The sequence below is a fragment of the Ornithodoros turicata genome, chromosome 10, assembly GCF_037126465.1.
Source record: "Ornithodoros turicata isolate Travis chromosome 10, ASM3712646v1, whole genome shotgun sequence".
Classification (NCBI taxonomy): Eukaryota; Metazoa; Arthropoda; class Arachnida; order Ixodida; family Argasidae; genus Ornithodoros; species Ornithodoros turicata.
The window spans coordinates 20264510-20281321 of NC_088210.1; the positions used below are offsets into that span (position 1 = coordinate 20264510).

The 16812-nt window shown below is 44.0% G+C and overlaps 2 protein-coding genes across 2 annotated transcripts in view; one reads left to right on the forward strand and one right to left on the reverse strand.

The window, feature by feature from the left end:
• The window catches only part of LOC135370930 (bicaudal D-related protein homolog), a 44814-nt gene extending 34360 nt beyond the window's left edge, over window positions 1-10454 (forward strand). The window contains exons 2-9 of the mRNA XM_064604859.1: window positions 1168-1500; window positions 2360-2506; window positions 4326-4526; window positions 4615-4722; window positions 5204-5419; window positions 6845-7110; window positions 7265-7385; window positions 8285-10454. Coding sequence (XP_064460929.1) covers window positions 1168-1500; window positions 2360-2506; window positions 4326-4526; window positions 4615-4722; window positions 5204-5419; window positions 6845-7110; window positions 7265-7385; window positions 8285-8452 — 1560 coding nt within the window. The 3' untranslated portion in view covers window positions 8453-10454. The remainder of the gene's footprint in view (window positions 1-1167; window positions 1501-2359; window positions 2507-4325; window positions 4527-4614; window positions 4723-5203; window positions 5420-6844; window positions 7111-7264; window positions 7386-8284) is intronic.
• Window positions 10156-16763, reverse strand: LOC135370931 (DNA polymerase interacting tetratricopeptide repeat-containing, protein of 47 kDa-like). The gene is made up of 10 exons (XM_064604860.1): window positions 16414-16763; window positions 15864-15978; window positions 15251-15412; window positions 14220-14297; window positions 14084-14151; window positions 13686-13742; window positions 13508-13594; window positions 12399-12671; window positions 12228-12310; window positions 10156-10561 (listed from the first exon to the last, which is right to left on the reverse strand). The coding sequence occupies exons 1-10, from the start codon at window positions 16531-16533 to the stop codon at window positions 10468-10470; spliced, it is 1137 nt and encodes a 378-aa protein (XP_064460930.1). The 5' UTR covers window positions 16534-16763; the 3' UTR covers window positions 10156-10467.
• Window positions 16764-16812: the final 49 nt, after the last annotated feature.

The window sequence follows — 16812 nt, forward strand, 5'->3', positions numbered from 1 at the left end:
GACAGAGCAGACAACAACTCTTTGAGGCTGTCGAACGGGGGTAATTACGACACTGACCCCACGATGACGTCATGACGTCGTGTAGTGCAATCCTCAGGTGACTCATAACCTGTAGGCACCCCCCCCCCCCCACTCAATAGGTTAACGTTAATTCATATCCCTCTATTATGAGCGCCTTTCACAACAATATAGCCCAAATACCGGCATAGACCCCCTTGAAGTCGGTCATGGATGCATAATTCTCCTCGAGCGACATGTCGACAGGCAAGCACCTCACGGCAACAACAGTGCTTATCCAGGGGTTGTGTGTTCATTCAATGACCGTCATTTTGCATAAAGCCCTTCGACCCGTCTGCGTGTTATCGTGTACACCTTGCTCTCTAAGACAGGAACAAGTCAATTGGGGAGCTATTTTTATTTAAATACCACGGTTGCAGGGCTTCTGGTCTCCTAAATTGTTCCTCATTATAGTCCCTAGCTGGCTCCGAAGTTTAGTCCCCAGGACTATACAAATAGTTCCAAAACTGCGCAGCTTCCGTCCATTTAGTCCTGAAAGGGATGTTCCCGGAAGGACTGAAAGTATAGTTAAGTTTGATTATTAAAAAAAATAAAAAATAAAAACGGAAGAAACTGCTGCTACTCCCACAAAGGAAATGAAATGAATGAAAGGAGAAAGAAAACCGTAAAGATGAAAAGGATGAAAGAATAGTCTCTGCCACGACCTACACGTCATAGGGACCCCTTCCCAGCGTCGCATTTGGAACCTAGCGGTGGCGCTACTTATCGGCCCGGTTATTGTTCCCTCAATTTCTACAGCACTTTGTACTTTAGCCTACCTTTGTATTTTTGTACAAGCGGTGGATGTCCCACGGAAGATGTTTCATTCTAAATTTGATTATTATCATCCTACGCGTTTTCATAGGAACTGCTGCTGTCGTCTGCTACGGTAATCGTGCGTCAGCTTCTGCGCGTTCAAAATTCAAATTTCCATCGTCCAATCGTGATGCAGATCTCGAGGGCCGATGAGTAGCGCCCCAAGCGGATAGTGTGGACGGGCTCCTCATTGGGTTTGCCGATTATGACATGGTCGCTATAATCTAGTGGGTCGTGGTCTTCGCTACTCACTTTTATTCTATGGTTAAGCAAATGCGCTTTGTTTTTGTCCAGGTCTTGGAACAAGAGAAACATGCCCTTCGTCGCAAGCTGGAGTCCCTCACGGGCGAGAGCGACGGCAAAGTGGGGGACCTACAAGCCGACCTGGCTCAGACTCGCAGTCAGCTTGAAGACAATCAGGCCCTGCTGCGCTCCCTCGACAAAGAACGGGCCCGACAGATACAGGAGCTGCGGGAACAGAACAGCCGACTTACAAACGAGCTCAAGTCAGCGCACAGGGCCGAGGAACAAGCGCGGCAGCAGTACCAGGCACTGAGGCAGCAACTTACTTTGAGGAGGTCTAACCTCGATGACCACGTGTCTCAGCTCGAGGGACTGAAAGAAGAGGTTCTCGTCCTTTTAACCTTTACTTTAGATGCAGAATGCTTTCAGGTGGGACGAAATTTGGATACTAAAGGAGCATGGAGGGGCTCAAACAATGTAACAAAAATCAACCTAAAAACAAAATGTCAAGAGGAGTAACAATTAGGATTACAAACCCTGGGACCCATATTCGTAGAAAAAGACGAGTGCAGTGCGCAATCTTGATGCGCAAGAGCGCTTTGAATCTCGCGGGCCAAGCTCCTCCCATTGGCTGCCAGTCTGTGACGTCACGTCATCCGCGCAATAGTGAGGCACGCGCAAGCTTTATTTATTTATTTCCATTTGCGGTTACGTCTGACGCAGAACAGTCGGCCGGTCTTGCTTCCGCGCTGTGGTAGACGATTCTCGGCAGCCAATAAGAGTGCTCGGATGATCTGACGTCACAACACGCCAGAAGGAACTCGTAGAGCTCGCCGCGCGCATTCTTATAAGTGAACTTTCTCAGGAACCCGTGCTTCCCGAGGGAAATATTTTACTTCACAGTCCTTGAAGGTAGTATGCTCATATTATGCGGTAAAGAAAAGTTCTAGGTGCCTTCCATGCTACTTTAAATGAGGCTAAAAAAATAGTGAAAAGCCTGTCTCTTTTAGCGAAATTTAATAGCCTATCGGGTGGGTACACGTATAGTCTCAATGCTGGTCCCAACTGTCTGTCGTGTCCCTTTACATCCCTACACCGAGCGGAAAGAAGCTGATTGCCCTGATCTTGTCAGCCTTTTATTCAGCGTGCCCTTCCTCGTTCGCTTCTTTGAATGGGGTTCTCTTATGTATATGTACGCTTTGACAGTGGAAAAGAATCCGAGCCGCGCATGTCTTTGACGCAGATAACGATGCTGACAGATCGGAAGGCGGACCTAGAGCGGCGAATCACGAGCCTCATGGATGATCGAGAGAACTTGAGTCTGTCCTTAGAAGAGTCTGGGGACAGGATCCTGCTGCTCGAACAACAGAGGCTAGACTATGAGTTACAGGTAATTCCACTTACCATTACTATAGACATTTTTTTCAAGCTGCCCTCGATAAACCAGTTTTCCAATCGTCTTTCAATTTTTGATATGTTTGTAAGTATACGTAACGCCAAGAAATGCTTTTGGCATTACGTTTACGTCACGCATGGAAGACGTAGTCGACTATCTCTGACGTTGCTCCTTTCACACTCGCCAATACGGCGACATCTCGTCCGATAAAGTCGCTGGTGCCGTGCCGATACTTGCCGCATTCTCTGCGTATATGGATGATGTGGCGCCTTGCCACGGAAGGCCATGATGAATTCTCCTGTGTGTCGGGATTAGGATAGCTTGAGCCTGCCCGATTCCACAGTGCCTGGGATGCGGTCATCGACTGGAATCTTCGCTGCAGTATCTTTTAATCAGCTAAGGCTCTCGAATCCGGGATCGGAGAGGATTGAAACCGAAACAAATATCGGTTGAAATGCCCCGAAAATTTCGGTTCCAAGCGATTTCCGGTTCAGTTCCGGTTTCAGTCTCTGTCCAGGTTATCTCGAAATACTGATAACCTACTTTTGGTGCAGTCGCGACAAAGAACCGTTGAGTTGTTCCATTAGTTCTTAGCAGACCGTCAACCACCCTAATAGTGTGCGCATATTAACTTCATTGCGTGGCGCCACTGAGGCACCTCCTCGGTCTCCCTGGTGGGGGAGTGAGTCAAATTACGCACACACTGCGCACCAGTTTGAACCGGAAAGCAGGTAACGTCCGCTAGTGTACCCACGCGTGTCAGGTCATGGCAGAGGAATCTCCCGTTAAAGGGACACTCGCGGAATTAAAGATGTTGTCACCTTTACATCAATACAAAAGGAACGGGGTTTATTCGTTGCGTAGTTCGTGATTTAAGCTTTCCTTCTCAAGATAGACATGACACGACGGTGCGGATAGGGCATCCAATCATAACGGGAAATCGTTTGCGGGGGCCAATGAGAGGTCGCGCCTCTTGCGAGGGAAGGAAGAAGGAAAGGCGCAGATCGCGGCTTCCTTCGTGCCTAAATCAAGAACGACGTAACCGACGAATCCTGTTCGTTTTGTATTGCTGCCAATATAACAACATATCTTTCATTCTGCGAGGAGAAATTTTTGCATTTCAGTGTCCTTTTAAAGGGACGGAAGGCTTCCGCGGCCGCAGAAGCTCCGCCGGCGTTGCGTCACTCCCGAGGCGGGAGAGCGAGAGCGCGGCGCTCAGAGGAGAAAAGGAGTCCACACGACCGGCAACACGAGACGTCCGCACGGACGCTGCATTCCTTTTCTTAAAGTCGCGCCTTCATTGGTTCTTAGGGAGTGACGTTTTCTCGTTTTTCCAGAGAGGGAACTCCGGCATACTCTCAACATCCGGCATCTGCTCTTGACATGTACTCCGTCGAATAAAAGTCAAACTACGGCATTATTTCGCGTGGGATTTTCAGTCAGTGGTCCAGGAGGAAATGACACTCTAAAATGACACTCTAGTTTCGAAATCGACTGGAATGGGTGCGACTGAGTCCTAAGTTCTAAGGCCAGTCCTAGCCACCGAAAAAGATATTAGAGAGTTTTAGTACATCGTACGTTATCGTCTTTGTATACGTAAGGGATAGCGTTGTTGGTTCTGTGCACACCCATAGAAAGAAAGAGAGCTTCGCGTAGTGCGCAGAACCACCAACGCTATCCGTAACGTCCGCAAAGGCGATAGCGATAGATATACTAAAGCACTCTATTGAGATCCGTTGAGTAAGCTCCATTTTGGTCCAGATGCAGTGTGTAGCACATGCTTCTGTCAACAGAATGAGTCATTTCCACGCAGATTCGCCAACAGCAAAGGAGCATGGAAGAACTACGGCTGCAGAACGAACAGCTCCAGGAGCGCTTGGACAACGTAATGCGTCATCGTTCTTCTTCCCCCATTCCAAACTCTGGTTACGCGCAGACGTCCCTTTACAACGAGATCGAAATGTTTTCAAGCTCCTCGGCAGATGACGAGTTACGATCTCTGAACGGGAGTCAGGTAGACCGGTCGATCATTCAGTCAGCACTCATAATGACTACAGTGATGGGTCATCACTGATGACTTACAACCTTGATGTGCCCTACAGGGTCGCAGGAGCAGGCAGCATTCGCAACCTGGCAGCTCATCCTTAGGATTCGCCGGCGATGACGATGAAATCGACAACGATTCTGAGTTTACGAGCGAAGATGAAAAGGTGAAGGAGTGACTAAAAGTGTGTGTGTGTGTGCCCTAAGGAAAATAAAAGGGAGTAAACTGGGGAGCAATTACAGCTTGTTGACCCCAAGATTGCAATTACTCCCCATTTTAGTTCCTTAACCCTGAAATTCACTCCCCACCACTGCAAATAGGCCCTACCTCTTTGCATTCATTTACTCCCGAAAGGGACTACTAACAGCGGTGGCAATGAATGTAGTCTCCAAAAGGGTTAAAATTAGGGTAGTGCTATTTGCTGATATTGGGTCGAGGGATCATGCATGCAAAGCAGATTTTGTAACATGCTGAATGGATAGTACAATGACAAAGTTTCCTTTCTGCTCAAGTTTTTTGGATGAATTCGGGATACGTACAACACAACATGATGAGGGTGTACTGCATGGGTGCATTCTGCCATATATGGGTGCTGCACATTACAGGCATATGTGGACTCACGATAACATTAATCTGCTCGTGCTCAGATGCGGCAAGAACTCGCCCACATACTTCAAGAGCTTCAGAGACTGTGCTGCGAGGTACGACGGCACCACGCTGTTGCCTCCATGGCTGTTGATACGGCAGATAGCGGAGTGCCGGCATCGCCAGCTGAGATAAACCCGCGAGACGTCACCCCAGCCCTGCTGTCCAGTGTCCTGGCTGACCTTCGTGCTCTCTTTCAAGATCTCCTTACGGAATCCGTAAGTGCCAATGTGTCTTGCTGCACACCGTACATACGGACGATGTTACCTTTATCAGATAAGGAACACTACATAAATACAAAAAGTAATAGCAATTAACCCACCAGGACTAACTAAAAAAAATCTGTCATGGTGGTTGTAAACAGCTTATGGAGTCGTACAACAGTGGCCTCCTTGCATGTGCTGAAACCTGAGTGTGGCTACAAGGTGAAACACATTGTTGTAAGCATACACCGGCAAATTCACTTGTGATGGCCATCACGAACACCATTCACTATCACTTGTGTTTGCGATCTGTTTGTGTGTTTCAGCCTCAGAACAGCTACTTTCCATCATATTCACTTTCACATCATCAAGAATTATGTGATGTTGACAATCGGCTGCAACATTGAAGTGATGGTGAAGTTGATGTTGAATGGTGGCCTGTGATGTGATGTAACACCTTTTGCCATGGAAAATACCGGCTGAGTGAGTTAGAGCAAAATGAAGAGGATTGAACAAGGGAAATAGAGAGAGCATAGGACAGGGTGAAAGAGAGGTGTACCAGTTGTGAAAGTGGTCATTCAGCAGCATGTACAAAAGTATACTGTTTGTTCCATTTGGACTGTTCAGATTCATTCAAGGGGGTTAGTGAATTTGCAGAACATTTGCAGAACATTCTCTGTGAAATGCCCTCTGTGGTAAAATACACTGGCAAAACACTGCTGGTATTGCCTTTCACCTGGCATGAGCAACAAATCCAGGCCAGATACCTTTTGGGTGGCAATTCTAGATGTGATGCTGGGGTTTTGAAGTTTTGAGAGTTCTGGTGTTGATGTGATGTGATGGGCTGAGAGTAATGCCCACCGTGATGTGATGTTGAATGAATTTCGGGAAAAGTGCTGACCTGTGTTAGTAGGGCATTTAGTACCGAGTGCGTATTACTATCAACCACTGATGACACTTTGGGTTTGTTTCACACTGCCCGAGCTGCACAACATCTTGGCGTAATATTGGCCCAATATTGGCAATACCGGCCCAATATTGGGCCAATATTCTCTCTCGATATATAATAAATATTCTCTCAATATTGGTCCAATATTGAACCAGTACTGGGCCGGTATTGCCAATATTGGAGCAATATTCTTTCAATATTTTATATTATATATTCTCTCAATATTGGTCCAATATTGGACTAGTATTGGGCCAGTATTGCCAATATTGAACCAATATTCTTTCAATATTTTATATATATATTCTCTCAATATTGGTCCAATATTGGACTAGTATTGGGCCAGTATTGCCAATATTGGACCAATATTGAACCAATATTCTCTCTCAATAGTTTATATATATTCTCTCAATATTGGCCCAATATTGGGCCAAGATGTTGTGCTGCTTGAATGGTCTCATTTCACTAAGCAAAGTACGTATTGCCTTTTTCAGGGCATGTGCCAGGCTTGCCAAACAGTAATTCAAGAACGTGAAGAGACCGAACGTCTGCGCCGTGAGCTCGGTGAAAAAACTGAAGAGGCTCGCAGGCGAGGAGAGGAACTAGCAGAAGCCCACAGGTTACTCAGTATACGTGACACTGAGGCTGGGGCCCTCAGAGAGGAACGCGACCACCTACGCGGAGACATGGGCAGCAGTACCATGGGCAAAGACGAGATTGTGAAGATGGCTTGGGATGCTAGAGACCAGGCTGTGGCACGGTGAGCCATGCATTGGATTGGATTGACTTGTGGCTCCACAGGCGTGGAGCTCCAGCTCACTAGGGGGTGGTTAATAGCGCAGCCACGTTTTCTTGGCCACTTTACGCGACAGAAGTGTAAATAATCATGTTTTTCTATCTCTATCGCTTTTCAGTAAAAACACCGTAGAGATCGAGCTGGCAAAGACGAGAATTGAACTCATGCATATCAGCAGCCAACTGATGGAAGCCATTCAGCAAAAGGTTGAGCTGTCTCAACAACTAGAACAATGGCAGGTGAGACCATCATAACATTTCTACCAAACTCCAATATAAATGCCAGGAATATTCATGATGTCTTAGGGCCCCACGGAGGAGTGGAAGTCTCCCAAAAGATTCAAAGTTTCCGTAGCTGTGGTATGGTGGACCACAATCATTTTTTTTTTTCAGAGGAAAAATTACTGCAGTGGGCAGTGCCAAGTTTAATAGGGAGGTATATGCCCCAGGGCCCTCACCATCGTAAAATCATGCGTATCTAGCCTGAATATTTATATACTATACATCATTTGTGTTATTGCAAAATAAGAGCACGTAACGTTTAACCCGATACTTCCCCGAGTTTGCACCCCAAATTGAAGGCTGCCTCTTTAGGGTGAAACCCGATTTTTACCCGGCAAATTGCCCTCACTAAGACGTCTGTGGGAATGCACACTAACTTGTTTAGCAGAAAATTCAGTTACATCACCGTTTGTATCAAACCAGTACTTTCAGTTTGAGTAACTGAGCCCGATTTCTCCCCGAATATAGCATAGTGGAAGTTTTTCCACTCGAATTCGCATGAATTTAGACTACATGTTTATTTACCTGATTTTTATCCCCCCCCCCTTCCCGAATTTAGAAAAAGAAAATATTTCCTGAAAACTTCAGGATCTATACATAACACACTCCTGCCACTGCTGTGACAAGTAATATTTCCACGTCACGACAGAAGACAACTACACAATAAGAACTGACGTCTTTCTAAATTTGGCGTGGTGCCAGTAAGACTAAATAAGTTCATTAGTATTTTTGACAACAAGCTTTTTCGTTACAGTACAGGGCAGTGTATAAATATATGCGGTACGCCCACGAAAATGGTGGTGCTTATACACCAGGTATGCACGCATGTGTGTCATTCGATATCTTCTTTGTGACAGGTTGACATGCAATCTCTGTTGGACGAGCGTGTCAGGAAGCAGCTACGCAACCAGGAAAGGGAGGACAGGCGACGGAAAACAAATGTGACCTCTCGATCGCAGCAGAATGGTGCTAACACGGGTGGAAAGTTGTTTGGACTTTGGAAGAGACAACAAGTGTCCACCTGAGCACAGCAACACTGTAGCGTGGTGACGTTGCAGTGCTTTGTACATACGTCTAAGATGCTGCACACAACAATGATGATGATCATGATAGGCCATCATCGCACTGCTTACGAGGGAGATAGCCTTTTTGCCTTTTCCCCACCAGGCTACGACGTTGACCGTGACTGTTCACGTGATCACTTGTTCCAGTTCTGAAACGCTACTGTGATGAGTGATTCCTTAAAATGTATCTAGTGTTGCTGCTGAAAGGTTTTTCTCTGTTGCTTTTCTGTATTTTGACTTCCACCATTGTGGTTCCTTACTCAGACCAAGTCCAGATGTATGCACATTAGATGGCAGTCACCCTAGGTGCAGATTTACACATCAGCACTTGATATGCAAAGGAAATTGTCGGGAACACTTAGCGGACAGACCTTAATCTTGCTTCTTCCACAAGGTGGCTACACCGTACACTACCAGCACTAAGGGTGCAGGCAATGGCAAGTACAGCACAGAACACTATATGTCGCTCGCTTGACGGAGATGCTGGGTCAGCATCGTTTTTTTCGTTCCTGATGCGACAGCTTGCAAGGCAAGAGATGTGTTCATTCGAAAGTGTTGAGGTGCTAACCACGTTTTGCATTTCTCCGCTTTTTCTAAACTGGAACGAGACTTTACACGTTGTGATTTGAAACTGTTAAAACTAACTGTGGTGTTTTACAATGAAAAACGATCAAATATCTTCACTGTTTTTGTGGCACACTATTGTGTGCCTTGTTTGGAATCCAGTTACTGGAACCGCTTTACTTGTAAATGTTGACTGGTGATCCCTTCCCGAATGCACGACAAAGAGGATAAGTGCTCATAGCCTTACTACAGGAAAGTAGTTGTACCTGAAAGCAGCCACCTAAGCATTTCATATACAGGGTGTTTCATAAAAACTAAGCCAAAGCAAAGAAAAAAAAAAAAAAAGGTTCATCGCACACCAAAAAGACTGACTGCATAGTGTTACTAGTGATGTGAGGATACTCAAACTATTTCTGTTTTGTAATTAATGAATTAGTCAGCTTTTTAATTATAAGAATTAGAGCCAAAATGTCAATGAGAAAGTTGTAGCGGGCAATACGCCAACACAAAACCTGTTGATTGCACCTTTCTACCTCTAACGGGTTTTTTGCAAACCCGAAAGTTAGTCTTTCGTGCCGAAAAAAAAGGATTCGTTAGAGGTACAAAGTTGCAATCAATGGGTTTCGTGTCGTTGTATCGCCCACCAAATTTCTAATTAACATTTTGTCCCTAATCCTGGTAATTAAAAAACTAATTAATTTCACTTAATTACAAAAATAGTCTGAGTATCCTCACATCACTGGTAACACTGTGCAGTCCCTCTTTTTGGTGTGCGATGTAGCATTTTTTAAATAAAAACCTTAGCTAATTTTTGTGATGCACCCTGTGTAAAAACAACTGACAGAATGTGTTTGATCCCCATTGCATAAGAAGCACAACTACAGCTGTAGTACTTTGTTTGAGAATTATGGCTCTGGTACGCAAACTCATCCGTCCAGTAGTGCCTTCGTCAATGGCTTTCATTTGGAAACCCCAAACGGAAACAAAACGTGGCTGAGGTATGTGTTTGCAGAGTTGCAAAATTATTTTTGAGACAACCTGTGCCTCTAACTTAGTGAGCAAACTTTTCCCCCTCGATTGCTAGTTACGAAAGAGAACAATTATTCCACTCAACAGTATATATTTATTACGATGTAAATAGATACAGTGTATTATATATGTATCTCGACTGTACAGTATCTTCTATGACAGGCATATTGATTCGTTATACCTATGTATTCTGTTATGAGGTAAATTTACATGCCCAGCTAGCAAATGCCTGTTGCATATGAAGACCATCCCAGTGACAATTGGCTGAACATGTGCTTGCATTGGCTTCTTTTAGTGCATCTGCCACTTGAGTCAAATAATGAAGTATGTCGAATGACAAAAAAATAAATAAATAGAAGAATCCCTATGAGCTATGTGTTATGTCACCACTTGCCGTGCTCGGAAATGTATTTCGCCTCAAATTCCGATCCTCTGGAGAGAATGCAGAAGGTTGGTGTGCCATTGTGGACAACAAATCTGGAAGAGGTACAAGCGTACCGTCAATACAAGTACGTACTGCAAGCATGTCTATACTAAGATGGAAGTTTGCTTCCCTACATAATGAAAATAAATGTCTGACAGGAGCATTTGACACAAAGCAACTCCCCTGTGATCCCTCATGCCCGAAATTTTCACGTGTCCAAGCTCTACATATTTTGTCATGAGAGCTGGCTGCAGGCCCGCACCCGCGGTGACGAGCCAGCTGAAGAATCTCCTCACCGACTCGTGTGGCGTTTTCGTGGCATTTTTCCAGGATGTTCACACGTGAGTGTCCTCTCCTGCACGTCCTCCTCACATATTTTTTGCAGCTGGAAACGCAGAATTCTGCGCCGGAAGCGACGGAAGCAAGCCATTTACATAGTTGAAGTGACGCAAGAATGGTGCCGAGGAAATGTCTGTATGTCGTCAGAATGTCGTCACACATACGTTTCTCCGTGCAGGGGTTTCAAAGAGAGTGGATTCCCGGGATTTATAATTAAGGCCCAACTCTCTCAGGTTATATCCTTCAGCAACATCAGGGGTAAATATTGGGTCATGTTTTGCTTCGATAATTCGGGTGTAATCGAGTTGAACTGAACCTGATTCAACCGAATTCTGGTTGAATCGGATTGAATCAGGTGTAAATCTTCAGTTTACTCAGCGTGATACACATGAAACACCGGTAGACAGAGTATCAATATACATGTATTTAGTCCATGCATGTAAGGGGCAGCGGGATCTCTGTTTTGACAGTTCGTACGAGCACATTTATGCATTTACAACACAGTTTCCAATGTTACGTGTTAGTTGTGATGACTTCGAATCCCCTTCGTCCAGCAGTTTTTGGGGAACTATCGGGCTAAACCCTGTTTTTGCTGATTTGAATGAAGGGGTAAATACGGGTGTAATCGGGTATAACCCTAAAAAGTCAGGCCTTATTTAAAATGCTGACAATGAACTACACCACTCAAATCGGTGAAAGGTAAAGGACGGGTTCCATCAGACTCCTTGCTGTAACATTTGAAGTTGAAGACATTGTTACGCTCATACACTGAACTCAGTTCAAACTGAACAAAGTCTGTACTATGCACCTGCATCTGAAAGTGCTGCCATCGACAAGGAAGAGAACCTGCTGTACTGCTAATCAAAAAGACCACTAAAGTGCTACTACAGACACTTGTATCTTCAGGATCCTACTGAATTTATACCGTTGCAATCCACAGGTGTCGTACTGCCTGTTCTCCCAAAATATTGCTTCTTTATGTGAGGTGGAAGTATCGTGAAATTAGTTTCTGTGAGACTAGGTAGTTTTTGGACATCAAGAATGACTTCACAATCATGCAATCTGCCTGACAACATTGCTCCTCCGAGGTCGATTTCCATCTCCTCACTATAGAGATGCTGGCAGCCTTCCAACGTGGCGTGAAAAGCGGAGACTGAGAAGGTACATGCACAGCAGAACATTTGTTATATAAAATGTGTCAGTACCAAAAATCAAAATACCTGCGAAAGAATCTAACAAATCTATCATCCAGGTGCAGGACACTACAAGGATGCAAACAGACATTTCAGCTCATGGAGGCAAAATACATTTGTACTTCACAAGTGCTTCACAAACATTTTGCAACGCTCTCATAAATTACAAAGATTAAAATATACTTGCCTCTTGTCGAAAACAACCTCTTTGAGAGTGCTGTTTGGGGACACCTGTACCAGAGCTCCTGAACCAATGCCTTTGTACCAGATCTGAAAGATGGAAGTACATTTCTTACCAATAGGAAACAATATAAGTGGCTCCGTGTTTTTAAACAAATGAGGCGGGTAAAGCCCTTACACTGAGTCGCCCCACTGCATATCGCCCGTCTGCGTTCCATTCTGGCTGTTGAACCCCTTCGCCAAACATGATCTGCAGGACCGCTTCAAAGGTGTTGCTTTCACAAAACCGTTGAATGTAGTCTGAATCCATAAACTCTGGATAGAGAAATATCACGGGCCACACGAGGTCCTGTTTGTCGTCTGCAAAGTGCACCGTGTGGTCGGCAAGCGCTGGATGAACCGGCCTGAGTGTGTCGTCACTTTCCTCGTCTTGCAGGTTGATTCCTCGTTTCTGCCAACGAGGCCAAAAGCGAGGCATAAAGAGTTAGAGATGCATGGAAGAGAAAGAAGACAGTCATTGAACCTAAGAGTACAAAGCCCTCTGTTCAAAGATGGGGTCAAACTTCAATGCTGAAATTGTACAAAAGCTAGGAATCAGCATGCAATATTTGTATGTACAGCAGTCCAAGTAGGTCACAAGCATCAAGTTAGTACAGAAGAGACCATGTTAATCAATATGAACATTCAATCTACTATCTTGCAGAGAAAACTGGGATAGACTAGTCTGATATACCTGGAATCGTATTTGATAAAACAAGGCTGTGCACATGTGTATGTCAGATGACTTTCAGTTTCTCCTTCTGAATTGAACACCCGAAGTTTCAGGAAAATTCCACTTCATAGTGTGTTTCTTTACCTCACAAGACTTTATAGTAACTTTATGTATTTGTGAAATACTTCATAGAGCTTTATAAGAGCTGGCTCAATCGTGGCTGTATGGCTGTGTGCATGGGAGGAGGCAGACACGAAGCAAGACCACATAAGTGGCCAAACAAGGAGAAAACTCATGAAACATGTGGCTTTTGTTTGGTTATGTCGCTTTGTCGGCTCAATCCTTTCAATTCAAATGCTGAAACCATGCCGTAATGCACATGCTTCCTCTCAAACTTGATCTCATCTCACCTTTTCAGCTTTTATAGTTGTCAGGGTCGTTAACTGATGTATAGTCAGTCATGTGGGTCAGTTCTATCGCACTTTGTTTTCTTCATACTTAAATGCAACAAAATGTTGATACCAAGGGAAACCCAAGGTCTTGGCTACAACTACACTCAACTGTGTTGTGCATACCATTAACTCTGCCTTTAATGCTGCATTCCGCTCATCTTGCAGTTTCTTTTTCTGCAATTCTCGGCGTTCGTCTCGTTCAGCAATTTTCTGTAACGAGGATGGACCGCTGTCATGCAACACTTCTGACATGAATGATTCGCAATAGCTTCCTTGTTCTAAGAGGAAATGAAAATTTTACCTTCTGTTCACTGGCCTTGTTAAACAGTTCTTTAACAGCTGCGTTCTCCGGTTCTTCCTAAAAGAATAGTTTCATAAGATTCGCCCTGCAATGCACAGATATTACACGACGCACGAGAAAGATGGGACATGGCAGGTACATGTAAGCATAGCAGTAGTAAATATATAGTAGAGTATATTAGACATGTAAAACGTTCTGCTGAACCAAAGTTCCTGGTGACACGCATTAACGGCTTCAAGCGTGCTATCACAAGTACTTCTCGCAACGCAGGCAGTTCCAATGGAAATGCCGTTTTGCACTGACTGTTCAAGCAGACACAGTTCACTCTCCCATAGTTCTCTTGATTTTATATGGCCCCCTACTGCAGCAAAAAGAAAACACAGAAGAATGCCACTCACTTTTAAGATTTCTTGGCACAGTTGCTGACAGCTCTGCCATTTTCTCAGTTCTGCACAGCACATAGCAGCTAGGAAGTAGCCATGAATATGTTGACTTGAGTACTGTTATTAGCTGTGTTTGTTGTTCATACTTTACCTTTAGTCATTGCCTTGACATACCCTGGTTTCAATTTTATTGCACGAAGAGCATCAGCAAGAGCAGAGCCATGGTTTTCTAGTGAGAGATCATGTTGGTATAACATCGGCGTTTCACATCAAAGCCGTAATCACACATTGTCAGTATGACAACATAGGATGGAGACACATTTACGTGTTGTGTAATATAGTCAATCGTCGATTTCTTAACAGCAAACAGTTTGTGGAAGTCATTCATAAATTGAGGGATTCGTGAATGGAAAGCATCATAGGTTCATATAAACGTGGTAAAAACCACATTTCTGAAAATACATTAATAGTCTTGCTCAAGCTAAACACTAATACTTAAATGGTTGACTTTCACTCTATTTTTTCTGCCTTTATCTTCCCCTGTCCCATCGATCACATCTTCAATGTAATACAATCTATCCTGAACATAGCATTATATCAACATATCAGCGATACTTTACGGCATCATATCCAGGCAATCATTGACTTCAGGATGCTTCCGCTTTGGCATAAATGCAGAGAGATTGAATTATGTCATGATGTGGGCTTGCTGTTTGTTCCCAGATGATTGCTTTCACTTTGCTCCTCCTGATTTCTCTATTTCAAAGCCCAGAACGTTTTTTTTTTAAATTTGTTCTTGCCCTAGCAAAACCTGAGTCATGTTTCCTGGTACGTCACCAGCTTGCACTCAGTCAATGTGAGAAAGTGGTGCTTTGCGAGATCTTTCGATGAGCTTATTCCATTATGAATTGAGGTCGACAGTACTTTGATATTCTGGTCCTGTTCACCCAAAATGCGGTGAGTGCTCAAAGATCGAGGATTTTTAAAGCGAGGAAGATATCTTGGTCTGCAAAAGGCTCTTCGTAAAGTGAGGTAATTCATAATTACTGTGTTACTGTAGATTGTAAGGAGGAGCTTCGACACTGCCATGAAACTCATAGAAGCTTAGAGCAAAAAATAAAGTCTCTCTTGTTGTCTGCTGCTCCTACGTCACCTCGCATAATACCGTAAGAATGGACTTACCTAACCGAAAATGTGCTGCTGAGCGATTGCAGAACAGCTGTGCATTGAGTTCTGTGTTCGAGCATTTCTGCTTGATGCCTTCAGTGTACGATGCAACAGCCCACCGGTACTTCTTAAGCCGAAAATTATTATTACCATCAGCCTTGTACTGCTCAGCAAGTCCTGGAACAAAGCATGACTCATTAAAATGTGAGTAAAATGAGAATGATACAGAAAAAAAATAAAATAAAAATAGAGCAAGAAAATGACACGCAAGAACTGAAACTGGAATGGTGCTGTCACAGTTCACTTTCTGAATTTTATAAAGAATTAATTTCTGGTTCTACTTCTTTCAGTCACGATCACCGGTAACATACAGCACCCTTTTCAGCTTTCACCTTCATGCATTCATAATTGCATAAGAACAATCATCATAACCATAACACAATTTTGTGGTTTACATCAAAATGAAATGCTTATTGATTTCGAGTAATTTTCCTTTGCAAAATGTAAAGGCACATGTTTATTTTCATTAATTTCATGTCGCGTAAAATCGTTTGTTGGATAGAAAGCCCCAGACGCTGTGAAATTTATCAGCAACATGGCCATTTCTATTCAGATATTACGGCATTACCTTCGGGGCTGTTAGTTTCTGTGTCATACTTCAGCTGCTGCATTGCTTCTAATAATGGTGGCATTTCAGCATTCTCTGGAAGCTTGGTTGCGAAGAGGGGGTGCTCTTCCATTTCCTGCGAGTTTTATTCATATGTCAATTAACCATGTGCAACTGAAACGGCATAATTCATGGCATCTGAATCCACACCTACGGAGAAGCAATTTGCAAAGAGGGATGCACCATTAGGATGCAGAGCAGGAGGGTGCAATAATCTTGATTATTAACGACCACAGCCTCCTCATCCAAGCTTTCTATGCTTATTTGCGCTGCATTAAACCACGGAATACAGCCACAATTGGTGGCATTACTCCGTCTCATCTGGTTTTTGTTGTGATATCCTAGAACTGAAATGCTTTATAACAAAGTTTAGAGCAAGGAGGGGGAGTGCATTATGCTATAATAAAAGTTTATCACTCAGTCACAATTTGCACCTCCATGGGTGTGACCATGGTTCACTGATGGTCACTCAGTAAGCATTGCAGTAACATTAGAAGTAAACTGATGTCACCTGTTCCCAAGTGTCTTCCTTCCAGCCATCCTTGTATTTTTTTGGCTTCAGGCTAGCGAGGTATTCTTCGCTTTCTTTCTCCAATTGCTCAATGAGCTTCTGTCGTGATTCTGGGTCCATTTGCAACACTCGGAGCTTTGCGCTTGGGCTTTCTGCTGTTTCTAATTACCAATTTGCACTTCTCACGCTACAATCGAAGAATAATGCAATAAAGCACGCATCAGATCGAAGCGTGTAGACAGCTGAATCTTATATAAAAAGTTCAAACAGGTTAGAAACGTCAGAAATGAGCACATTTGCTCCACTACTCCTAAACAAGGAACCACGTGCCAGCAAACTAAAGGCCGCAGCCATAGCCAGCCATAGCCTTCTGCTGGCCGCAGCCGTAGCCCGTAAATA